This window comes from Rhipicephalus sanguineus, chromosome 6 (genome assembly GCF_013339695.2).
Source record: "Rhipicephalus sanguineus isolate Rsan-2018 chromosome 6, BIME_Rsan_1.4, whole genome shotgun sequence".
In the NCBI taxonomy this organism is placed as follows: domain Eukaryota; kingdom Metazoa; phylum Arthropoda; class Arachnida; order Ixodida; family Ixodidae; genus Rhipicephalus; species Rhipicephalus sanguineus.
The window spans coordinates 166,792,463-166,818,948 of NC_051181.1; the positions used below are offsets into that span (position 1 = coordinate 166,792,463).

A 26,486-nucleotide genomic window follows, 5' to 3' on the forward strand; every position below is an offset into this window, starting at 1 on the left:
TACAAGCGAGCATTCTCAGTTTTTTCTTTTCACTTTTTTTAACGCATTCACCCTCCTCTAGGTGGCATCACCGTCCCAGCTTGGGTAGGGTGCCTTGATGCCCGCGCGCTCCGCTGAGGGTGAGGACAGGCGCGTCGTCTGCTACGACGGCCGCCATTGCGAATCCCGCCGCAGCTCGGCAGCATGCGAAACGCGCTACACAAAGCGCTTGCGGTGCGCGGATACGTCCGGAAATAAGTGCACGCTAGTGAGCTTTCTTTTTTTCTTTTCTTTTTTGAAGCTTGGGCAGCTTTTATTGCTGTTGTTGCCTAAATGTTTATTAACGAAGCATGTAATACATGCAAGCTGACGGCCTGTGCATGTGTTATGCGCTAGAGCCTAGAGGTAGACGTACACTCTGCTTTGTTGAAAACAAATCCTCTTCCTTACGCCGGAAACAACAAAGTCTATAGCCTTACTTAATTTTCTCGTAAGCTCTGCATTCCATATACACAAATAATTATCGTTTAAAGTATTTGTATACATGTCAGCAGCAGCAGCAGTATATGTATCTGAACAAACACAATTTAGTGTTGCGAAGCTACCTAAGCGCGATAAAGGTGGCTCATTTTGCTAAGTTTGCAAACAATTTACTCGTTTATAATAAATGGCATCATACATATTGTACACACAATAAAGGGCCGAGGGGCAGTACGGTGCGAATATCCTGCTAAAATGAAACGAAAGCTTCTTTATCATTATTATTGCTGACATTTCTTGCTCGCAATCTGTAGCCGCTACTGTATCGGCACTCGAGTTGCACGTTGAGTCCTTATCAAAACGATGAATACGTTGTTGAGTAGTATGCCGTAAAACTTTGCCTGCGCGCAGTATCAGTGCGTTTTTCCTTATTTTTCTGTATCTGCAGGTTTTCTCGCATGCCCCATTGCATGCACATTTTATTGAGCGTTTCCAGTACTGTTTTACACTTTGTGCGGCAGATGCAGGGCGTCGTTTATCTGTCTCTTTTATTAATGATAATATTCGGGGTTTTCCTTGCCAGAACCATGATATGATTATGAGGGACGCCGTAGTGGAGGGCTCCATGAATTTTGACCATCTGGTGTTCTTTAACCTGCACTGACATCGCACAGTATACGGGCCTATAGCATTTCGCCTACACCTAAATGCGACCGCCGCGGCCGGGATCGAACCCATGACTTTCGGGTCAGCAGCCGAGCTCCGTTACCACTATACCACCGTGGTGGACGTATTTTTTAATGCGAAAGTATTCAATGCCTCATTAAACGCGAAATTTGACCGTCGGCGTCCCGCGTCTACGGCGTCAGCATACCACGACGTCGGGGACGGGGTATGCAAAAAGTCATCGTCACGTGATGACGTCACCACATGACGTCATGACGTCATCATGGCTTCACAAATTTTGGCGTGACGTCATATGATGCCGTTATCACATGACATCGTAGCTTGGTCAAAAGTGGGCAGATCACGGAGGCAGTGCAAAAACAGGTGTGTGTGTGTGTGTGTGTGTGTTTGTGTGTGTGTTAATATACAGTGTACAGACCATTTATTTGTGCGCGTTAATGCTGCGCTGACAGAAGCAATTACACAAATAAAACGCAAATTACACAATAAAACACAACTGCCACTAGTCGATTCACAGTGATCGTAAATGATTAAAAAAAACAGGAACTGCGTAATTATTTAAGAGAGGACGAAAACGTAACCTTGAAACACAGAAACAGGGAAGGATAAAAAACATTTAACTGCACACACACATACATGGGCATCAAGCCAGCACAGAAGGCGTACTTGAAACACGGCAAGGAATATAAAAAACAAGAACCCGCCGTGGTTTTGGTTATGGTGCTTGACTGGTGACCCGAAGGTTGCGGGATCGAATCCCGGCCGCAGCGGTCCCATTTCGATGGAGGTGAAATGAAAGAGGCCCGCGTACTTAGATTTAGGTGTACGTTAAAGAACAACAGATGGTCAAACTTTCGGGAGCCTTCCACTATATACGGCGCCTCTCATAATCATATGGGATTCTTGGGACGTAAATTCTCACAAATAATTATTATTTGGAAAAAAGAAGGATTTGATCCGCAGAAAAAACACGCATAATATATTCCATGATACATTTCAAATCACAAAAATAGCGAAAGCAAAAATCAAAGGCAGATACAGGACCAACCAAGTGCAGTAAAGAATGTTTGCGAAGAAAAATGCAGGATTCATGCACACGTGAACCAAAGCATTTTAAGCATGTAGCTGATATCAGTTTGTCCATTTATTACGCAAGGTTAACACCGCCAGAAGTTACCCTTGCATGTGCATTCGAAATACCGGCCGGAAACTTACGCTGCAAGTGCATAATGTGTTCTTCGGATGCCGCTTGTCACGTTTGATTTTTACTGTCCAAAGAAACCTCGTATCTTCTAAAACGATACAGCACCCAGCGTTTCTGGAATGACTGGTGCACTGCGGCACGCAACACCCGGCCATGGTGACGGTAGCGAGCGCATAAAACTGGAGGGAAACGAGCGCCGACCTAAAAACCGCACGCGCGCCACGCACAAGAGACCGGGCGGGGGATTCAAAATGGCGGCCACGCTGCCGCCAAGGCCGAAGAGGCGGCACCTGCCCTTTCAAAAGCTGACACCACTCTAAGCGGGGGCGCGCGCATCGAGGCACTCTAAGCTTGGGCACATAAACGTTATCACACTAAACTAAAAACGCGCTGTCGGCAACGAACGTTTGCGGCACGGCAACGCTATTCCCTCAACACCCGCTATGATAGCAAGAAAATTTAAAAAAAGGGCTCTGTCTCCCCCTGAGGTATGAATCTGGGAATCATCATAGTTAATTCCACAGTTCCAGCACATTTTGAAAGTTCTCCAGGCCTGGAATAAGAGAACCATGTGCACTATTCTGACATACTGCCGTAACTTGAGAACCAGTGAACATAACTTCATGAAATTTTGTAGTTATTCTAAGGCTTTTGTTACGAGTCTGTTCTGAAAATTTTATTAAGATATCTCAAAATTGCACCATCTCCCACTAAAGGGAACCATGTGTGGATGCGAAGCAGCAGGGAGATGGTTCGCTTGAGCAGGAGGTGTAATTTTTTTTTAGGAGCTGGCTCACCAGGTTCTTAAGCTGGGCTGAAGTCCCGCGCCGTAAGCTGCATCCATCCATTCAAAGCGTCGTGGAACGCGAAGAGGAACACTACACGCGTCGTGTCTTCCCTCTAGCCTGGCCGTTAATTCTCACAGGGCGAGCGGGGAACGCGGTCGACAGGCGCGCGAGGGGGGGAGCGTAGGAGAGAGGGGACGCGCTGGCGCTCATCGCGGCGTTGCACAGGAGAGAATGAGGCGTGCGAGGGTGGTCACGTTGCACACCACCACCACCGGATTGAACTCCGCCATAAGCTGCTTCGCATCTAAAAACAAAAAAGTTGGTATCTGATGGTAGCCTCCCCCCTTAAGCAGCAACATGGTTAGCCTCCCAACATGATGGTAGCCTCCCCCCTTAAGTGGCACCAGGCCTTTTTGCCCGGTGCATGCCATGCGGCGCCCCTTTCCGGCGTGCAGACATCCAAACGCCGCTCACGCACGGCACGCTAGCACACGCCACTGTGCTACGCCTGTCCTCATTGGCCGCCAGTGACAGCCTCCTCTTCACATGAGTTTGCTCCTGTCTGGCACTCGCTTGCCATGGGAGAGATGCTCACACGCCTGCAACGAGAGAGTCACGTGCTGCCTTTGTGTGACAGCCATAGTGTCGCAGGCAAGTGTACTCGATCGGTCTTGCGAAGTTACCCTGTACTGCCTGCTATCCCGTGTTTGTCGCACTGTGCTGCATCTTGGGTTAACAAACCCATGTTTGTTGGCAGCCTTTTCTGCGCTGTGTCGGAGAGTTGACAAACCCGGCCGTAGCATCTTTGTGCACCAAGTTGGTGGAGGAGCGTTGTGTCCTGTCCTGGTCGTGCTCGTAGGGTAATGCATGCGTTTATTTCATTACCATAAGTGCACTGAAGCTAAATTAAGATGTGCCTCTACTTAAACAGTAAACCATTCGTGAAATCCTTGCATTAACTGTAATTCATGGCAGCACGACTTTGGAGGCCATGCTCTATGGACTCTTGATTATCTGTAAACACACAATAGTGACCTTCCTATGTGTGCACTCTACCAGCACTCGGTTTAATGAGCTGCGCTCCCTGATTATATCTTGTATTCTACTTAAAATTTTTAGCAAGGCTGTGCATGATAATACAAAAACTGACAAGAAGCTATGAACATCGTTACCAGGCCAATGCAATGGACCTTCATGAATTGTTACCAGCAAATAGACATTGAGTGTGCCTTCTACAGGCCTTAAACATGCATGTACCATTTTGCCCCTTTGCTTGTTAACCTGCTCCACATCATGGCAAGCATCCTGGACAGTGGTTTGTATACCAAGCCCATCCAAGTTTTGTGACCAGCTGAACGAGCGCTAAGGGCTGCCATAACAAGTCATGAGAAAGACAAAACTACTTGGGCAAGCTTACCGTAACTGGTATGCGAAATAGAAGAATTCACAACACCTGCCCCGTGTTGTCCCATACTCTTTTCAATCAATTAACACAAGATTTGTGGAATTTGGCCTGCCCAACTATTGGCTGTACTTGCGATACCTTGAATATCTCAGCCAGCACACAAGAGCAGTCATTCTCAACAGCAGCTCACCCACATCAGCAGCCGGGGCTTGTCCTTAAGGTCACCCTTGTGGCGGACCATAAAGTACTGCTTCCGAAATCGCCATCCTGACAAGTACAAAATGCACGTGTATCACGATATTCAGCAAAGAAGTATGCACTCAAATGGCACTTGGTACACAAAGTGCTGGAAGCTGCTGCTCTGTGTGCCACCTTCACTGAGCAATTTTCTTCACCTGAATGCATATCACCACAAAGGCACACAAGCAGCTGACACATTTGCTGTGAATGTGAGTAAGCAGTAAAATAAACCGGCACCACTCTCTCAGTGAAGAGAGAGAGAGAGACTCTTTATTGGAAAAACAGAGATTTTTGCCGGCATACCGCTAGCATGCTACTCTGACTAAAACGCGTTCTTGGGCTAGTTGGTGCATGGTCTGACAAAAATTTGGAGGCACAAAGGAACAAGGACAAGAAATGACACCAGTCCTGTCATTTCTTGTCCTTGTTCCTTTGTGCCTCCAAATTTTTGTCAGATGCTACTCTGTGTAGGGATGGGGAACGGGATTGACAGACTAAAGAAGAGAGGGAAGGAAATAATAATAAAAAGAAAGAATATAAAAAACAACATGCACGTTGGTTTCAAGTCTCATGCTATTCCTTGATTTCTGCTTGCTGTCACATTCATTTTGTGTCCCTTTATGAAACATCCCAAGTCATTCTATGGCGCTAGTTATAAAAGGCACACCAATGGGAGAGGTGGCGCACCAGCTCGTTCGCAAGTGGGGGGGCTGGCGTCGCTCACTCTGTCCGCCGTATCCGCACGCGCGCGCGCACGTGCGTGTGTGTGTGTGTGTGTGTGTGTCAGGTGATTTTTTATATTCATAGAGCTGATCAGATGACTTGCTTTTTAAGACTATTTGCTTTAAATCAAGGAAGAATCTGCACAAATTGTGAAGGCTGGGCCGCCCTATACCGCGACAACACAGCAGTGTTTAGAGCAATTTGGAAATATTACTGTGAAGTTGAAGAAGTGCAGCCACATTTAGCCTGTTCTTCATCTGAGTATTACATCTGCAAACTTCACAGTCTCAGTTTGGCGTTGTAAATACTATGAGTATGAAGAACCTGCTATGACTCTAGTACAATAAATTCTCACTTATTAAAGAAAACATATGTTACTGAAAAAGCAAGGTACTTCGCAGAAGTCTTCAGGATAAGCCGAGCGCCAATTCCTTTACTCTTAGAGCGCTCTAATATAAAGTATTTCTAAAGAAGAAGCTCAAGTTCAGTCGATTAATACTTAAGGAAGCCACATTGGGCTGGTTGTGTGTAGTTATAAGATTATAAATGACTACGAACTTGTATACTAGGTTTCGTTCCTTGCGCTCCCACTTTTCCCAGCTTGGGGGGGGGGGGGGGGCGGAAAAGCAGTGAAGTGGCCCTTTACTCCTCCGCTCCGGTTCCTCCAAGTAAACAGCCTACGTAAACTGTGTAAGCTGAAATTTTCCTTGAAAAAATGTGGCCGATTATAACATTAAACTACCCCGCTATGTTTTCTTCCGTATAGGTCGTTAGCTGTTAATGATTGGTCGAAATTTTCGGGGTCATGCTCACAGCACCTGATCGTAAAACGACGCAACATGACGCGCAAGTGATCCACCGCGTAATTACCACTTACGCATGACTCCGTAAAAATAAATAATAACGAACTATTTTCAATGCTGCGTATCGTTTGTCATTGTTTCTTCGCTACTCTTCAAAAACTTTCAATGTGCCATAAAATCGTCTCCTTGTTACACGACGTCACAAGTCTGCAAAAACTCGTGGCGTTAAAATGAAGTGTGCACAATAAGCAGCACATTACTGTTCTGAACAATAACTCATTTTTTTCGAAATAGCCAGACAGTGTCTATTTCTGAACGTAATTTAAGAAGGCTGCCCGCCAATCACATTGGCAGCGGCTGCTTATAGCAGAGGGTGAGATGGATTCATATGTGTATAATATATACTTTCAGTTGTAGTATAACGATGTTGAACTGTTTTTGCGCGTGCACAACTCTTTGTTGCTGACAAAGAGGCTGAGAGAGAAATAAACAATATTAGGAACAGACACATTCACTTGCAGGTGGGCAGCCTTCTTAGTCCAGAAAACCGTGGATGCTGACCATCTCCCTGGTGAGGTAGATCAAGTAACGGGGCAAACTTGAAAGCTGGGCTTCTCAACGTGCTCGAGTCCACTGCCTTGTTACAAGCAGCCACGATCGCTGCAGGCTACCGTATGATAAGCCAAGTGAAGCAGGCTAATCGGAGACTACAGTGGGTATCTATTTTAACTGTTCTGGCTAGGCACAACTAAAATACTGGACACTTCTGCACACTCAACTCACAGCAGCTTGGATATGGAGCAGTGGCGATGCTATTCATTTTCAAAGAAAGAAACTGAATTTCCTGAAAAATGAGAGCGTTTGATCGGACTATAAAACGCCTACTGGTTCCCGCCCATATTTGCGTCGCCGATTACTTAAATTTCAGGCCAGCCAGAACAAAACAAAATCATGACAGATTGCTGTGATGTTGCTGCTGAGCGACAGCCTCCTCTGCAATGCTCGAGTGCAAGGTGCGCAAGCGTGGAATAAACCTCCCGCACCGCAAGTGGCCTACAGTGCGTGGTCATGACACGGAGTACAGTCATCACAGCAGAATTGTAGGACAAATTTTATTACATAATTACATTATTGCTGCGTTCAAGTAAAACATTGCCTGACTTGTTAGTTTCCCAGTCTGCAGCCGACAACAACCACTGTCGAAAGTGGGGGGGCTTGGCTCCCCCAACAGTTCTCAGTGGGGGGGACTAGAGCCCCCCTTGGCCCCCCCGGTAGATACGCCTATGAATGGGAGTGCGACGACAGAATGTGTGTGGCCCTCTCAAGGCTGGTAGTGCATTTGGCGAGCAGTTCATTCGACTAGTAGTGGATTTAGCTAGTAAAGATGTTCAGAAGTGCCACATCCTAACAAATACAACATTTCTCTGCATTTAACGCATCATGCTGGCACATCATGTCATTAAACATTAAACAATTTTGTCTAGGTAACAAGACATCAACAGAACCAATGGAGGCAGTTATCTTTCATGATGAATGCTATTAAATATAACATCCAATAACACAAGCCTGAAACTAGGCCGAAATGCTGGTTGTACGTTCGGTCCCTGCTGCGGCAAGTAATGTCCCCTATAATTTCCTTTGTTGTCATTAACATAGAATGTCAGTCTACTGTGAAGCGATTGAATACATGTAAATATATTTCATTTATGGGGTTTTTCATGCCAAAACCACAATATGATTATGAGACATGCTGTAGTGAGGGACTCTGGATTATTTTTGACCACCTGGTGTTCTTTAACCTGCACCTGAATCTAAGCACACTGGTGTTCTCCACATTTCGCTTTCATTGAAACGTGGCTGCTGTGAAGAATGAAGGTTTGGGCTAGTTGGTACTCCATCGCACAAGATATTGGCAGTGTGAAGAGTGAACAAAGGACAAGCGAGGGGACACACACCGGAAATCAAACCCTTATCTGTGACAGTGCAACACCTGACCTGTTAAGCGCAGGTAAGTACAGAGGTAAAGCACAGTCTTCTGTGACTGCAGCTCGTAATTAGAAGGTCCCACCAATGGAAAGGGTCATTTTTCGTCCACTTTAATTTGTTCCAATTTATGTCATTATTAATTAATGTCCCGTATGCTTTCCCTGGCCTAACTGGATTCATCTGGTTGTGCCCGACAAAGAAAGGCACAACCAGACGTTCATGCTCATCATGCTCCTCTCTCAATGCCAGCTTCTAGCTAACCTTTCACCTTCTCTGTGGCACAATTACGACACTTGCACATGTTAAGCTGGTTGGCAAGTATACATCGGGAGAGATGGTAGTTATGCAAACACACAAACAGAAGGACTTGGAACTGTGTTGTCTCGTTCTCTGAAGCAAGGAAGTACAGACACAAGGAAAGTCCATACTAAGGACACAAAGAGTTTGGACACCTAAGAATACAAGGTCCATACAAAAAACACAAGGAGTATGGACATTTATAGGACACAAGGACTATGAACACGTGACACAATGTCCGTACTAAGGACAAGGAGCATGGACACATAAGGACACACTAAGGATGCAACACAGGGAAGGTCCATACTAAGGACACAACGAGTTTGGAAGGACACAAGGAAGGCCCATACTTATGGCCCATGCAGATTGCCACTTTTGTCAGCACAAAAGAAAATGCCAGAACCAATGGTGTGTTGTTTTCACTGATCAACATTTTTGTCACTTGCACTTGTGATGTGACCGCAAAGTGCACATTACCATGAGGCCACACATCCATCTAAATTTCTCAAACACTTTGTCATGAGAGAAAAAATTATGGCATGCACTTACCAATGTCTGGGAGTGGGTCCACCACCTCCCAGTGATCCTCAGACCGAAATAACATGGAGACGTGCTGAAGGGCTGCCTCTAGAACAAATGTTGAAGAAAATACGTGTGTGTCCAATGTGCAGAAGAAAAACTGATGTACTTTTAAGCTTCATTAAAGGGACACTAAAGGCAAATATTAAGTCAACGTTGATTGGTGAAGTAACGGTCCAGAAACCTCGTAGTGCTATTTTTTTGCCAAGAAAGTGCTTATTTTGAAATAAAACCACGTTTTAGTGGTCCGCATCGCGTTAGCGCACTTCAAGTCACCCGCCTGAAAGCGGTGTTTCTCACGTCACTGCTGCCGTGCCCAACGTTGCCCGCCTTTACTGCGCGCCGGTGTGCACTGGCGGCATGCACCATTCGGGCATCCGGCAACATCACATGCATGCGGCATTTTGTCGAACTTTCTGTCAGAGCAACTTTTATGAGCACGCAAAACACAGAAGGTTCTTTTTTTATTGCAGCTAGTTTGATTACGAGTGATTAATTGTAGTCGAACTCTCTCACGTCATCGGTATCATTTCCAAAATGTGCCGCTTGTGGCGCTCATCGTGTGATACATTTAGCTTAATTTCTCGGTAAGTAGGGCACTGCTGTTGATAATATTGCCGTTTTAGACGTTGTCATACAATGAGCTTTCACTCTGACATAAATTGTTATTTGACTTTAGTGTCCCTTGAAGGTGTGTAAAGAAAAAACTTGCGGAGAGCGTTGTTCTGACTAAGAAATTCCTAAGCTGATTGCAGAAATTGTCTAAATTAGCATCAGTTTCTGATTAACGAACAAGTGAAGCGTGAGGCCTTAGCTCTCCGATTTGGTTCCCCTTTCTCAGCTACAGTTGTACAGGTGCCGTCATCTCCTGCAGGTGTTTGAGTAAACATGCACGCATGAAGCCAATGGGCATTTTGTTCACTTGTTATCTCTCCCTAGCACTGCACATGACATGGTGGCTGCATATGCAAATTTTTCTAGGAAAAAAAGCGAGCCCCGAGAAAGCTGCTCAAGTGAAAGAAATTAAACCCAACGTAGGCAACATGCTGTAACAGCCATTCAGGCTTCACTCGCCTTCTAATGGCAGCTAGACCAACTACTGAAATCCACTCAGCACTGGTGAACAGGCTAGTAGCCATTGCAAACACTTGCCTAGAGCCGATTACTGAAAAAGTAACAGTGAACATGTACAAACTGGCATGATGTCAGAGACACAAACCACGTTACGAGAAAGTGTGTTAGGAGCACGGAAGCTTGGGCAAGTTTGTAACACATCATGGAACAACTTCGAAGTGCCAAAGTTGTTCCATGATGTCTTACAAACTCGCCCAAGCTTTCGTGCTAAGCTTAATTTCTAGTACAAAGGGCTCTTTTAATTGTTCTAATGTTAGTGCTCATTTTGTCCAATCTTTTTCGTCTGTCCTTGTTTTTGGAGAAAGTGTGGCTACATCAGAGAGACTCCCTTAAAGGGGTACTGACACCATTTTTCGAAGGTAATTTTACTCTGCCATACAAATCTCCTGTATACAGAAACGGCTCTGAGCAAGTTTGAATCTCAGCAAACACTGGTGAGATATTTCCATATTAAAATCAATTTTTGCATGGCGAACCTACCGACATCGACATAGCTTTATGTCAGGCTACAGTACTAATTCTGGTGACATCGCGCAGCAGCAGTGACATCGCGCAGCAGAGACCCTGTAACTGACGTCATGGAGTGCTTCACGTCCGAGGAAATGAATGATGGTGACAGGTTTCTGGACCGCATCGACGTCAATTCGAATTTTTCGGACGAGAGAGGCCGCACTTCACAACCTTTTGAAGGAATTTCAATCTTGCTTTGCCTCTTCGTCTAGAGTCGGTGTAACGCCCCTCACGAAGCACCGAATTATTACCGACGATGATGTTCACCCAATCAGACAGCAACGTTGCCGTGTTTCTGCTAAAGAACGCGAAGCTATACAGACACAGGTAAAGGAGATGCTCGACGATGGTGTTATTCAACCGTCCAGCAGCCCGTGGTCCTCGCCAGTCATTTTAGTGAAGAAGAAAGACGGAACGCTACAATTCTGCATTGATTACAGGAAGACGTTTACCCACTTCCACGGGTTGATGACTCTCTTGACAGGTTGCGACACGCCAAGTATTTTTCATTGATCGATTTAAAGAGCGGCTATTGGCAGATAGAGGCTGATGAGCGAGACCGAGAAAAGACAGCGTTTGTAACTCCAGAAGGGCTTTATGAATTCCGAGTTCTTCCTTTCGGCCTCTGTTCTGCTCCAGCCACTTTCCAGCGGATGATGGGTACAGTTCTCGCTGGCTTGAAGTGGCAAAGCTGCCTTGTATACCTCAACGATGTGATCATCTTCTCTGAGAGCTTCGAAGAACATCTCAAGCACCTAAGAATGGTTCTGGAAGCCATTCGTTCTGCTGAACTCACGCTAAAACCCCAGAAGTGCCATTTCGGGTATGAAGAGCTGAAATTCCTGGGACATGTCGTGAGTACGGATGGAGTTCGGCCCGATACAGAGAAAACTCGAGCCGACGCCGCCTTTCCTGTTCCGTCAGACAAGAGAGCAGTGCGATGTTTCCTCGGCTTGTGTGCTTATTATCGTCAGTTCATTAACAACTTCTCGAAGATAGCCGAACCGCTCACGCAACTCACCCGAGATGATGTACCCTTTGCTTGGACTACAGAACAAGAGGCAGCTTTCGCAGAATTACGGCAGCGAATGCAAACAGCACCTGTTCTAGACCATTTTGACGAAGACGCTGCTGCTGAAGTAGTACACACAGATGCCAGCAACGTCGGACTTGGCACTGCCCTTGTACAACGACACGGCGGCGCTGAGTATGTCATCGCTTACGCCAGTCGTACACTCTTCCGAGCCGAGGCCAACTACTCTACTTCAGAAAAGGAATGCCTCGCAGTTGTGTGGGCGACAGCAAAGTTCCGACCTTACCTCTATGGCCATCCCTTCAAAGTGGTGACTGATCACCACTCGCTGTGCTGGCTGGCCAATCTCAGAGATCCGTCTGGCCGTCTCGCTCGATGGAGCTTGCGCTTGCAGGAGTTCGACATCACGATTGTGTACAGGTCTGGGCGCAAACACGAAGATGCTGACGCGCTTTCTCGAGCACCTGTGGGGCATCCCGATAATGGACTTAGAGGAGGCCGATGCTTTTCTCGGAGCAGTCAGTGATTCTGACTTCATGTCAAGACAGCGAGCAGATCAAGAATTGCGCCCTATTATCGATTCCTTAGAAGGTCGAAACTCCCACGTTCCTCGACACATTGCTCGCGAGCTGTCATCCTTTTGTCTTAGAAGAGGCATTCTTTACAAGAAAAACACGCAAGGTAGCGACAAAGCCTTTCTCCTCGTTGTCCCAACCGACATGCGTGATGACGTCCTCCTTGCGTGCCACGACAAGCCCACGTCAGGACACTTGGGCTACTCGCGGACTCTCACCAGGGTGCGCCAGCAGTACTACTGGCCACGACTATCGGCTAGCGTACACCGCTACGTGCAAGGCTGCCGCGAGTGCCAGCGTCGCAAGACGGCCCCTGTGAAACCCACGGGCCTTCTCCACCCGATTGCACCACCGCGGACTCCATTCGACCTTGTGGGAATGGACCTTCTGGGACCCTTCCCTTTGTTGTCCACCGGAAACATATGGATTATAGCGGCAACCGATTACTTGACCCGTTATGCCGAGACAAACGCGTGGCTAGTTGTGATGACGTCAGGTACTAAAACTTCTGAAATGGCCGCTTGGGTGTCACCGAAACATTCAAAATGGACGCTTGTGCGTCACCAACCATGATGCGGAGCGGCCGTGGAAACGTCACAACATCTTGCACGAGCACGTGACAAGAAGCCGTGTTGTGATATCAGGTACAGTAGGAACCGAAAGTAGCTTTTAAAAACCTACTATGATTACTTTTTCAGGGTTTGCTTGCGCTCAGCAGTACATTTTCTAGGTTCTTGAGGGCTTGGCCTTTCATTTGACACAAAAACACAACTGAGAACTTTCGTGTCAGTACCCCTTTAAGGAATATTCGCACAGTGTTGGTTACAATGAAAAATGAATGACAAAGGCATGGGACACATACGCACCACAGAAGTTCTGGCTGTAACTATTTGGGTCCAGGAAGCGCTTGACAGCCAGGCATTGTGACAATAGGGGCTCTGAAAGCACCTGGTCCAGATATTCCTAAGCAGTGTTTAAAGTGAAGCATTACATTTATGCACATTTGCACAAGGCAAGCCATGTGAACGTAGTAACAAGAATGGCAAGGGATAAAATATCAGTGCAAATGCCATGGGACTATCTTTGTCTCATAGCTTTCAAAATTTAGTTGATGCTGAGGTGACACAGACATGATTGATTCTGGCTGTACAAAATGATGGAGCTTGTAATGATGCCATTACGTGAGCAAAAGTTAAGTATCGTACTGACACTGAAATCATTCCCCGCCCACTTTATGGGATGAGAACCAGCAATGTCACGGGAGCCATTATTTTGACAACGTCAGTGACTTTCTTTTTTCAAAGGCTTATCAAAAGTCTTCCCCTTCTCTCTTATCCGAGCAGTACGTGTAACACATCTTTTACCATTAATGCCTTTCGTATACACCTCAGAAACGATTATCCAGATACTGTTGACATAACATTCATACTTTTAGGAATTCATTAACTGATACTGTATAGGTAGCAGCTACTGTATTTAATGCGTACAAAATTTGTTTGCACCAAGTTTACCCTAGGAGCGCGACCAGGACGGGGCACAACGCTCACTCTCAGCCATTTGGACCTATTGGTTGACTGGGACCCTAACCACAAATGATGTCGCACACGAGTGACATCAGCATATCTGCGCCTGTCAAGCATAAATAAAAATGGTTTGATAGCAAGATTTAACTCTTGGCCGCTAGTGCCAAAGCTTTAACTACTATTCCACATGCACATGCATCGTCATTCAAAACAGAACACCTCAATGAATGTCCCACATGCAACCACTTGCATCAGACATTTGGCATGTTCTCCACTATGCTAATGCTTTCCTTAAGAATTTCTGTCGTGCAAGCCAGCACATTGGAACAATTGGCACATTTTCACAACGTTGGGGCAGTGTCATTGAGTTGCTGTTCAATCGCATATGGGTGCAGGTAAGAGACACCTTGTCAACGAAAATGATGCACGCATGGACTGCAACTAATTTTCCATGCAGCATACCACAGTTTTGTTGCCTTACTGTCATCCTTTAATTCTTCTCAGCGTCATTAGTGCTAACCTTGCATAAGTCCTCTTGACATTGTATCATGTATTTGTCTCAAGACCTGAGGGCAGCAGTGTAAGACAACAAGACTCAACTCTACCTGCAGCTTCTGCTGCCTCTCTGCAATGAATTCTCGGCTCATCTTATTGAATAGCTTCTTAGGTGGCAGAGGCAACTCCTGGCCCGAAGTCTGCAGCTGACTGTGCAGGGCATCGAAGTCGCTGTACCGCCTCTGCACCACCCACGTTGTCTCCTGATGAAACCCGCGCTGCACTCGCACATTGTAGCACTGCGTCCAGGATGAGAATGCAATTTTACATAAACAGTAAGCTAACACAAGGTTTACGCTGGATACGAGTGCTGGTTTGTAGTCGTGCCTGTAACCATGCCTTACAACTACACCTTAGTTTTAAGAATAAACTTTCTTGCACTTACCTCGTTTCAAGGGACACCAAAGTGAAACAATGAATATATGTTTATACTGCTGAATTTTACTCTGAAAACTCTAACATCGTTAATTTCACCCTCATAGCTTTAACGATAACAGAGAAAATCATGGTCAAAGTATCATTTCTTAATTTCATGCCGAAATCACCGTGTGTGATGTCGTGGATTTGAAAGTGTACTTTTCGCATTTTGGCGACATTGGCTCAACGAAATTTCCTGAAACTTTGTAGGCTAAGTGTCTGGCCCCCTCAGAGGACAATGTACTTCATTTTTACCGATTAGGAACTACGTAGGCCCTAGTAGACGCCATCAGAATCTATGACATCATGGTGATTCGTGCGGAAATTTCAAGGTGGCGTCGCTGCTCGGATTTTTTTTTTGCACGTTTTCTCGCTTACCACGTGTTTTTGTACGGCAAGTGTGGTGATTTTGGTTTGTGCAAGAGTAATTTTCTAATATCAGTGTCCCTTTAACAAAGCTCTACAACAAAATGTTGTACATAACAAAGGATTCCTTGTGTGCTGGTTCCACTGTGCACAACATTTACAACAAAGTGACTAGTATAACAAGGTGTCTTGAAGATCCCGAGCACGTCGTTAAACTGATAAAGTGGATTCAGTCAGACCAAGGACATTTAGAAAAACATTTATTTATCCATATTTGCATTACCACAGTCTCATTAATGACAGCAAACTGCTTCCAATGAATTGAAGAGAAGATTGCATGCTTATTGCAGCTTAACTCTTGGTAAAAGCTTAAGCAACATCACATCTCTCGTTTCCTTTTTTTTCTTCAAATAAAACACAATCGCATGCACGCTATGCTGTGGACGAAGCAAGCTACAGCAAACACAAGGTCAGTACAAACAAACCAGCCATGCAACAGTGTCAATTAAAGGGTTTACTAACTGTGGTGGACCAAAATGAACACACTCTTGCACAGAAACTTCCATAAAAACAGAGGCGCACCAAAAGCTATGCTCAGAGGCGTGCGGCTAGACAGCTCTGAAAGAAAATATGAGCTAGTTTGACCAAGCTAGCTGAAACATTTCAATGGCCATGTTGCGAGCAAACCTGCTTGAATTGTTGCAATGCGATCGAATCACGAAGTCCAGTGTGCGTGAATACTAAAGTAGAACTGCTTGTTCGGCATTCATCGAGGCGCAGTCGAATGCCCTGTGACACCAGAACAAAATTTCTGTGGAGAAAAAAAAAGCAAAGCTAACAGTACATGCATGCAAACGTAAGATCCTGCGCGTCATCAAATGTTCCTTTGCTGTGATGTAACGCTGCAATCGCGCTGCTCTGTCAAGACAGTATCTTTAGAAGAAACATCAAGTAGAACTTGAAGCTTGAGAAAAATATGATCTAGCTTATTGTGATGTACAAAAGTTGCCACCGCACCGCGTGATAGTTGTGGTCTTCCGAAGATATAACAGAGACCTACTACTAACAGAGAGCCACAAATGCTATCGTGCAAACTGCAGGAACACTTGACGACGGCAAACTAAACAACGAGGCTGGAATGTCAGGCAGAGCAGCGCCGACGTGACTACTGTGGTGGAGGCGTATCCTTCACAAGTGTGAAACGAGGTTAGGACGACGACGAGCACATTGCGATGAAACGCGAGCTACTTTCGAGGCAATAACAATACTCACGGTGTGGCCTTGAACATTTTCGAACGACTCAATCACACACGAAAGTGGTAGAGTATCATCGAGTAAAATCTTAGTGCTGCGCCTCTCTTCAAACATCGCCATGGCAAGGCATGTTTGTGCGCGACCGGCGGTGGCGGTGGTGGCGGCGCTGCTGACTTCCTGTCGGTGGTAGTCGGTGCGGTCGGTGGACTTCCTCTCACCGCGCTCTCACCACGGGCTGGTACCAGCTTGCCTTTATGCACAGTAGCGTGGTTTGTTTTGGGTGTGCTCGTAACTCTGTATTCGCAGCCTCAACATTTTCAAATGCGAACACCACCAGTGGGCCGCGGAACTACCACTGGACTACAGATGTTTCGGATGCGCGCCTAAAGTTGCGCCTCTCGGTGATGCCGATCTCTCTGCGATGGCACAGCGGGATAAAGTGTCTGTCCGCGAGCGCGATCGCAGACTACTCCTTGAACTGAACGCCTGAAATAGTTTTCTCAAGTCGTGGACGGTGCCCTCCAAGTCGGAGCACCGCAAAGCCACCGTCCACATGATGGGTGAGTCGCGCAGTAGCCTACGTAAACTGTGCTGTATGTTGCTTTCACAGTTGACTGAAACACCGCAAGACCAGCTGTGCCGCCCGTTAACTACTGATTTAACTATTTTCAGCTTCCGTGTTCTTGAACACGCTCACACCCAAGTTCTACGTGGCTCTCACGGGCACTTCGTCCCTCATCTCCGGCCTGATACTGGTGAGTTGGACAGACCTGCACGTGTGGTCTGGGAAGTGGTTTGTGTTTGCCTAACAGTACTGACTACACTGGGAGGCGCAGTTCCATAAAGCGCGCTTGTGTGCATGTTGAAAGGGCGCATTTGCGAAAAATTATTTGTTTTGATTTGCTGAAAAAGGCCATGCCGTAGCCAAAACGTTGAGCAGGTAAGATTTCTTCACCACATAGGTACACTCTTGGAATTATATGTTGTCACGTCAAGAAAAACACAGCTGACCCAGTGCAGGCGTTTTCTCCAAATACCATACGAAAGCCTACACGCTGGCTTGCGGACAGGAGCATCGTTGTCCGTGGCAGCTGTTTACGGCAAAGCTCACTCCTGCCTCTCAAAAGAGCTTCGAGTTGATGCCAACTGAAACATGTAGGAGCACATGCACAGACGAACACGTGCCGACCTCGGTTCCAAGGGGAAGGGAGGTGTTTTCCCGCAAAGCCAGGTTCAACACACCCTGCCTACCCTCAGTCTGTCCCTCGATCGAGATGCCCTGTTTTCCAAAACTATGTGCTGCTTTCCAGCCAAATCGAGCTTCTCCCAGGCAGGCGAGCAGTTACCGAACAACTTGATCTGTTTGAGAATATTTCCTGCCACAAATATCCTCCTCCTTTGCATACAAGACGATGTTAAAGAAAAAAACTGTTGCAATACAAAATAGTCTCTTTCTGGGGTGCACATGACTACCTTGTTGTTGCTGCAATTAATATTTCACACTCATTGTTGCCTGCAACAGTGTTATGACAGCAAGAACCTAACTTCAAGGCAGGAGGCAAAAAACAAACAAAGCACAGGCAAATGCTGCTGCTTTTATTAGGCAGTTTTCAAATAGCGTACGCTAAGCTTTGCATTAGTGTTTGTGGCCACTGCGCATGCATTGTACGCTATCCTCTTACGGGCCCTGTTAAGTGGCAGAAATAGCGGGCGACCGCAAGGACTTAGCGTCCGCTATTCTAAAACTGCCTATTACGAGCCTTGCATTGAGTACAAGTGAAAAGAGAAGGTCCCACATGTTCTTCAGCTCAAACACAAGGTTCTAATGCTGTTTTCACCACTCTGCTGTTTTCACCACGTGACGTTCCACGAGTAAAGCAAGTATTGTGGACGTCCACAATACTTGCTTTACTCGTGGAACGTCACGTGGGGCCTCTATCTACGTCATACCAGGATGTCGCGAGGTGCAGCCAACTCAAATGAGCACTCACGCTTACTTTAAAACCAAATTAAGATATCTTAAAGGCAACATTCGTCGCTAATAATCAGTCAGATGTGCCCCCGTATACAGGAAAGGCAAACAACACAAACATCTCGAGGTTTCAATTTTGGTGTCAGGGGTCCTTTAAAAAAGAGTGCGACAAATCCCTGTAACTCTGCTTGTATGTGACGGACTCAAAGCATTTGTGTGGCAATTAATTTGCGAGGCCTATTGTTCCGCACCCTTCTCGCTCTGTTGTTGGGCTGCTCTCAAGGTAGTTTTCAGGTTTAACCTGCGCTTAACAGGTTTGACCCATACCGAGGCACCCACATACTTTCAATCTCTACCGCGCGCGGGGCCCCGATTTGAAAACCGCGCTTTCAACGTCACCGCAGCTTGAGTGCACGTGGTCTTTGGCGCTCCCCTGCATGGGGCGCTAGTTTCTTGTGGTTTTTAGGCGGGCGTTTTGAAGTGACGATAAAATGGTCACAATTAACTACACTAGAATTAGTTATACGATACGCTAGAGCATTTACGATTTAACTTGGGGATTACCAGACACAAAGCTACAAATACAGTAAAAAAGTCACCAACAAAAATTTTGCTGTCGGGGGTCCTTTAAGTGCTCTCTTTCTCTCTGTTTCCCCCCGACGAGCGCGCTGAAAGCTACACGGAAGGACAACAGGGGAGTAAAACTACATCAATGCACATCATGAACCTCAGAATGCATCATGAGATGTGTTTGCCCACTTCTGGTGTGATTCCTGTGCACGCTAATGTTGCTGTGTAATTTTAGCACACTAGAAAGTACAGTGCCAGCATGCGGCACCACCCTCTGGCGAGAAATGCATCTGGTCCAAACGCCACTCTTGATTTATGTCAGCTGTTCTCCAATAGCAGCAATCTGCTGTATGGCAAAATGTGGCAGCCACTTTGAAGAGAGTGAGGACGGGCCTCTGTATAAATAAGAAAGGGCACTTGAGCAAGAGGTGCCTTTGCTTGGTGGGAACCCCTTCCTGCTGCTAGAGGTCTAGCCCAGTTGCAGCCTTCATCACTATGCAGGCACTTTTGTTTTATGCTCTGAATGTGGCACACTCTCTCATGCCCACTTTTTAAGTGATGGCAACATATTGCACAAGTGAAGGCGGTGTTTTTTTAAATGTTTTTGGTGCACACATTTATAGATAGGAGCAGAGGAATGTGCCATCACTTTTATTTAGCTTGCAGGCTTCCATGCTCAAGTTGGTGGGAAACAGCAGGGAGCATTGGCAGAATGTAGGCAACTGTCCTACTGTTCCGCGGGTGTCGCAAATGTGTGCAATGCTATGTGTGCGAATTGGGAAATGTGGTTACCCCATGACCCATTCTGAGAAAACGTGGTAAGTGTAGGCCACATGTAAACATACAGCCATCATTGCCATTTAATTTGATTTAAAAATTTGAGTTATGATAAAGCCAGCTTCACTTTTAAAAATATCATTCGCTCAAGTAATTAGCTCTATAAATCCTTCAGTTTGTTGTCATTGACCTGTTGGAGCAGACAAGAAATTCACAAGCCAACCGATCTGACATTCTAGTACTCTGGCTCTGGTCATGATTTTTTCTTCAGTATTGTTTTGGACATTTTAGTACACACTCACATTTTTATTTGCAGTGGAGCTTTGTTGTCTAGCTATTTTTGCATGTTCTCTTTGATTGTCAGTTTTGAGGATGAAGATATCTTTTGGGTGCACATTGTGTGATCCAAAGGAGAGCTGCGCTCATGGAACAAACAGGCACAGTCACGCCGTCAAGCAAACGAACACATGGACATTTATTAACTGCTTTTACAACGGCGAGCTCACCAGCCGAATATAACAAATAAATAGTAACATACCAAATAACCTTATACAATGACAGTAACAACACACAGACAACATAACACATACATTGTACCTCTGTTGCGGTGTTGCTGACGTCTGACTCACCACGAGGAGTCTGTGAGCCTGAGTCGCGGTATCGCACCCACGCCAAACTCGCTGCTGTTCCCTGTGCGCCGGCCTAACCTCACTCCCGCCAGGCAACACTGCTCACGCCACCATGCTAACCTTGCACCACATAAGCACAGCGCCACCTCTCACTCTGTGGTTGTTTAAGGTGGCTACGACTAATCCGCTGTTTCCGTGTACGCCATGCAGCAAAAACGACTTTACAGGGGTTGATAGTGACCTTACAATTTACATTGTTTTTGTGACCCCTTTTAACATTTCAATCACACTCAAGTACACCTCAAATTGCTGCTGGAGAGTGGAGTGGCATCGCCATAATTACATGTGCATTTCATTCCACAAGCTACAGTTAGTGAGATGTGTAGTCGCTACTTTAATCATGTTGTCAAGTTTTGGGGGGATGTTTTCTTTGCTCTGCCATCATGTTCGCTCTGCGTCATGTACAGCTTGATTTACGTGCCACACTCATGGCGTGCTTGCGGCCGTTTCGCTAGCTTGATACCAAAATTGGTATTAAGCAACGGGTCTGTATGACGAACATAAATGACAGGTCGTAACATAAAAATTGTGACATGCATGTCCTGTACTCATTGTTTACGTGCCACGCTCATAGTGCGCTCATGGTCGTTTCGCTGGCTTGATATATACTAAAATTAATATTGTGCAATGTGACTGTATGACTCACATAAATGACATGTCATAACATAAAAATCATGACACGCATGTCATGTACTCATGATTTATATGCCACACTTATGGTGTGCTCGTGGCCATTTAGCTAGCTTGATATGTGCCTAAATTAGTGCTGTGCGACGTTACTGTATGACACACATACATGGCAGGTCATAACATGCAAATCATGACATGCATGTCATGTACAGCATCATTTACATGACACTGTCTTGGTCGGTTTCTGGCCGTTTCGTTAACCAGATATATCCTGAAATTGGTATGACGTTACATGAGTGCATGATGAACATAAATGACAGGTCATGCATTGTATATATCAGAATATGCGTTTTATTTGCACGGTTGTACCAGATTGTACATGCACACATGCGTGAAAAACGTGATAGTCAAGGGTGAGACAGCTGCGCCAAAATCGTAAAAGTTGCAAAAATTGCCCCGAACTGCTCCAAAAAAGCTTCGAAAGCAAGAATTTTGATGCCCACATCCGCTTCAGTGGGGAAGAAAAGGCTCAGTTGACAATGTGATTTTCCAAGCAGCGCCAAGGATGCCAAGAAAATGAGACCTTCGCGAAACAACTAGACGCGTCCAAGTGTGTTTCTTCATGCACCTTTCTAATGAAGGCTCTTATGGTGCCACCATAATCTCCTCTGGGCTGTTGTAAACATGCGTGACCCCCCAAAATGTGCTGCCGTGCCCCGAGTGTGCTGCTTCTACTTGCTAGGCTGTGTGTTTTGGCGCTTAGCGAAAGCTATCGAGTGGCATGCGTACCAGGGTTGACTCTCAGGTTCTTTGTTGTGCATAGCGTGTTCCTCCGGTTGCTGTGGTTTTTGTGTCGACGTTGCTGCGTGTGGTCACCTATGCGCTTTTGCCGTAAAAATCGGCAGTTTTACAATAGGGTACGCAAAGCTTTATGTTAGCGTTTGTCGCCACTGCGCATGCCTCGTACGCTATCCTCTTGCGGGCCCCCGTTAACTGGCGGAAATAGCGGGCGATCGCACCGAACGCTATCTTTGCGTAGGCAGATAATGGAGAACTTTCGAATAGCGTACGCAAAGCTTTGCGTTGGCTTTTCGCGCAACTGCGGATGCATCTTACGCTAACCGCTTGCGGGCTCTCATTAAGTGATGGAAATAGCGGGCCGCAAACGCTAACTTAGTGTACGCTATTCGAAAACTGCCTAATAGAGAGCTTTTGAATAGCGTACACAAAGCTTGGAGGGGTCCACTCTATGCACGGCTGGTGCAGAAGCCTAGCTCCGGTCCCAGCCGCAAATAGTCGTACTGTGCACATGTCAACGTCCCCTTCCCGTAGCGCGAGTTATCACAGCTACGACGGGTTCAGGCGAATAAGGCAACAAAGGGTAATGCTTACACCTTCGGTCGATGGTCGGCTCGCGGGTCTTGGGGCGGTGAAGTGGTTAGTGGCTCGTTTTCCGCAGGTCAGCAGAGCAAGAGAGGGCGTCTCCCTGCCTGGTCGGCAGTTTTATCCACCTCTCGTCTCCCTCCCCACCGCGAGGGTTGTTTCCCTCGCAGGGCGAGTTCCTTTTCCTGCGAGCAGGGGCGCGAGGAGCGGCGGGAAAGAAGGGGTTGCCCGGAAAGGAGCGACGGTACTTCTCTCCTAGTGGCCCCTTGGCTCCCGCCGTCAGTTCGCGATCGCGCCAGCCTTAAGGAAAGGAAATGGGCGCGCATGCTCTCCCACATCCTCCTCCCCTTAAGAAGGCCCTCGGACGACAGAGACTGAACCATGAGGTAATATTTTGTTATTCCTCATCGAGGAAGGCTAGGATGGATCGGTCCAGGTCCGTGCCCTCCTGTGGTTGTCCCTCTGCCGTTGGTGTCATCGGTGCCCCCACTGGTGTCGCCGCTGCCTCCGAAGTAGCCACCACCTCTGAAGTAGCCACCACCGGCCTTGTTGCGGTCTCCGCTGCCATGCCTGCTTGCGTCATGGCTTCCCCAGTCGTCGCCTTTGCCGTCACTGCTGCAGTAGATCTGGCCTGCGCCTGCAGCCCCGTGGTCCGGACCTTGAGCCCCGCTCTGCTCGTTGGTGGTGACTGAGAGGAGCGAGTCGGCGAAGTGTTTCGTTCCAGGCGGCCTCTCCAGCATGGTCTGGGCTCCTTCGGCCTGGCGGGGCGCGGGGTTTTCGGTGTGCTGCGCCATGGCCTTGAGGGTGCATAGGCCATCAGGGTGTCCACACAACCCTGGCACGTCTCGGTGGCTGCGGTCCCGAGGCAGCTGGCTCTCCCAGTTGGGTCGGCGTTGGTCTTCAGGCCTCTTGTGTGGAAGCCGGGTGGTGAGGCGATGGGGTAGCAAGGAAGGGGCGGTGTGATGTACCAGTTGACCTCCATTCAGGCGTCCATGGCGATGTTTGCCGGTGGTGGTGGGGCTGCGACAACGACGACGGAATGTGGGTGTGGGCTCGCGGTGAGGAGGCGGTCTCCTCTCCGAGCCGTCCCGGCGGCACCTATTTCCCTTATCCATCATGTAGAGTTGTCTCCGCCTCTTTCGCAAGTAGTACCGCGGCTCGGGGCTCTTCACTCGGTTTCGAGCGTTCTCATCCGCCGCCTGCAGCTTGGAGGGGGTCTGATAGTCGTCCCCATGCTCCTCCCATGACACGCAACGTTTCAAGTCACATACGTGCACGGGTCCGCTGCTCGGTTTGCCTTTCATGTTCGGGAGCTGATAAACAAGCGAGGAAACCTTCTCTCGCACTCGGTACGGCCCGGACCATTTCGGTGCCAGCGAGGCTGCAAACTGTTTGCTAGCGTCGCTAAGAACATGATGGCGTCGCAGCACCAGATTGCCCACTTCGTAGTGTGTGTTCCGATGCGAGCGGTCGTACTGCGCCTTCTGCTGTGCCCTAGCAGTGCCGAGATTACGGCATGCTTTACGTAATGCTTCCGCTAGCTTCTCGCGCAGCTGCGCCGCGTATTCAGCTCGTGCTGATGACGCCACTGGCACTCCACTGCAACCCGCGAAAACTGTCTCCATCAGATTTGGCAGTTCTCTCCCCAGGTTCAGAAAAGATGGTGCATACCCAGTCGAGCGGTTCACATTCGATCGCAACGCAATCCCGATCTCTGGAAGGTAGGTATCCCAGTCCTTGTGCCTTTCAGAGAACGCAACAAGCACGTGCTTGATGTTGCGATTGACTCATTCTGTGGGGTTCGACTGAGCATGGTAGTTGGTTGTTTTCTTGTGCTTAATGCCAAGCGCGGCGCACCTGTCAACAACACACCTTCGCAGTAAAATAAGACGCATTGTCCGTTATCAACTGCTCAGGGAACCCAAACCTGGTGAAAACCTCCATCAACTTATCTAAGATCACTCGAGCTGTCAGCTTTCTAAGGAGGAAAAGTTCTACCCACTTAGTGAAGTGATCCGTGACCATGAGCAAGAATTTGTTTCTGCTAGGAGTTGTGGGGTATGGTCGCATTACGTCACATGCCGCGATTTGCCAGGGAGTCTGGCTGTTGATCGGCTGCATGAGGCCGGGCGGTCGTCCGCCTCGGGGCTTGACTCTTTGGCACACATGGCATGAACTGGCGTAACGAATCACATCTCGCTTCATGCCTGGACAGGTAGCGAGGCAACACAACTTAGCATAAGTCTTAGAGCCGCTCGCATGCCCAGCAATGCACAAGTCATGAAAGTAGCGAAGCAGTGCTCCTCTCAACTTGCGCGGTATCATGACCTTGAATGACTCACTTGTGTCATCGTCGGATGGGATGTACCTCAGCAGGACACCATCAGAATCCAGCGCGCTCACAGCATTGCCAGCTGTTGCCGAGCAATCCGCACCGACAGCAATACCAGCTGCCCCTGGGTGGGCGGTGGCCTCGCCACCCGGCTCCCGGAGCCCGTCGAACACCTTTCGACAAAACGGATCTTTCTGCTGAGTTTCTAACAGCTCCCTTCTGCTGAAAACAATCCCCGCGCTAACGACAGCCTCTACGTGGTTCACGCTTTTGCCTTAAACTGACATTTGTTCCACTGTTTCTGTCAGCGCTACTTCGAGTGTCTTGCTCTCAGTCCGTTCTGGGTCAGTCTCGTGACGGACTGGAGTGCGCGACAGTGCGTCGGCTGCGGCATTGTTCTTGCCCTTGCGGTAGCATACGGTGAAGTCATAACGCTGCAGAAGCAATGCCCAACGAGCCTGGCGGCCACTTGGTTCGTTCAAGCGCCTCAACCACGTGAGCGCCATGTGGTCCGTCTCAATAACACACGCCACTCTGTCGATGTAATAGTCAAACTTACGGAGGGCGAAAACTATCGCGAGACACTCTTTCTCCGTCACCGAACGAGAACCAGCGAAGTTGTGTTTTCTCCGTTACCGAGTAGTTCCTCTCCACCGGCGTCAACGAACGGCTCGCGAACGCAATTGGTTGGAGGGCACCTCCATGCCCCTGAAGCAAAATTGCTGCTAAAACCCAGGTCATTTGTGTCTGTTTGAATCACAAACTGCCTGTTCAAATCGGGTAGCTGCAGTTCAGCCGTGTTAGCCAGCAACTTAATGAGGCGACGCAGTGCAGCCTCCTGCTCTTGACCAGAAGCCCAACGCTCGCCGTTCCTCAAGAGCTTTGTCAAAGGCGCCTGCACTGCCGCACAGTCTGGAATGAATTGGCGATAGAAGTTTGCCATCCCCAGAAAGCGCCTCAGCTGGCCGTTATCTTTCGGCGACGGATAGCTGACTATCGCTTCAAGCTTACCCTTATTCGGCAAAATGCGACCCTCGTCAAGCGTCCCAACAGTGTTATTCGGGTCGCCGTTATCTGAGCTTTGTTTGGGTTTAGAGTGATGCTCTCAGACCTCAGCCTTTCTAGAATGTCTCTTAAGTGGTGCAAGTGCTCCTCGAATGTTTTCGAGTAAACCACTATGTCGTCTAGATATGCGAGGGTGTGCTGCCACTTTGCATTTCCCAGAACTTGGTCCATCAGCCTCTGATAAGTAGCGGGAGCCCCCACCAAGCCAAAAGACATTCTCCTGAATTGGAAAAGTCCCCTGTGGCATGTGGAAGCTGACTTCTCTCTGTCCAGCTCGTCCATTTCGACCTGAAGATATCCACGACTAGCATCGAGTGTCGTAAAGTACATCGTCCCGCCTAGGTTGGATACTGTGGAGATAGGTTTGCACTAGGCTTACCTACGAGCGCGACTGTGTAGGGACGCGACGTTCTCCACTGCCACAGCGAACAAAGACGCTACGGCCGGGTTCGTCGATTCTCCGGCACGGCGCAGAAACCACGCACGAGGCAGGGTAACAACAACAACGGGTTTATTAACCCAAGATGCAG

The 26,486-nt window shown here is 47.6% G+C and overlaps 2 protein-coding genes across 2 annotated transcripts in view; one reads left to right on the forward strand and one right to left on the reverse strand.

Annotated features, from left to right (window-relative positions):
• LOC119397011 (PX domain-containing protein kinase-like protein) overlaps positions 1 to 16,690 on the reverse strand; it is a 104,512-nt gene extending 87,822 nt beyond the window's left edge. The window contains exons 1-5 of the mRNA XM_037664428.2: positions 16,557 to 16,690; positions 14,552 to 14,740; positions 13,290 to 13,386; positions 9,142 to 9,219; positions 4,734 to 4,810 (exon numbers count right to left, since the gene is read on the reverse strand). Of these exons, the coding sequence (XP_037520356.1) occupies positions 4,734 to 4,810; positions 9,142 to 9,219; positions 13,290 to 13,386; positions 14,552 to 14,740; positions 16,557 to 16,658 (543 nt within the window). The 5' untranslated portion in view covers positions 16,659 to 16,690. The remainder of the gene's footprint in view (positions 1 to 4,733; positions 4,811 to 9,141; positions 9,220 to 13,289; positions 13,387 to 14,551; positions 14,741 to 16,556) is intronic.
• A 55-nt stretch (positions 16,691 to 16,745) lies between these two features.
• Positions 16,746 to 26,486, forward strand: part of LOC119397013 (suppressor of tumorigenicity 7 protein homolog) — an 89,210-nt gene continuing 79,469 nt past the window's right edge. The window contains exons 1-2 of the mRNA XM_037664431.2: positions 16,746 to 17,098; positions 17,211 to 17,293. Coding sequence (XP_037520359.1) covers positions 17,092 to 17,098; positions 17,211 to 17,293 — 90 coding nt within the window. The 5' untranslated portion in view covers positions 16,746 to 17,091. The remainder of the gene's footprint in view (positions 17,099 to 17,210; positions 17,294 to 26,486) is intronic.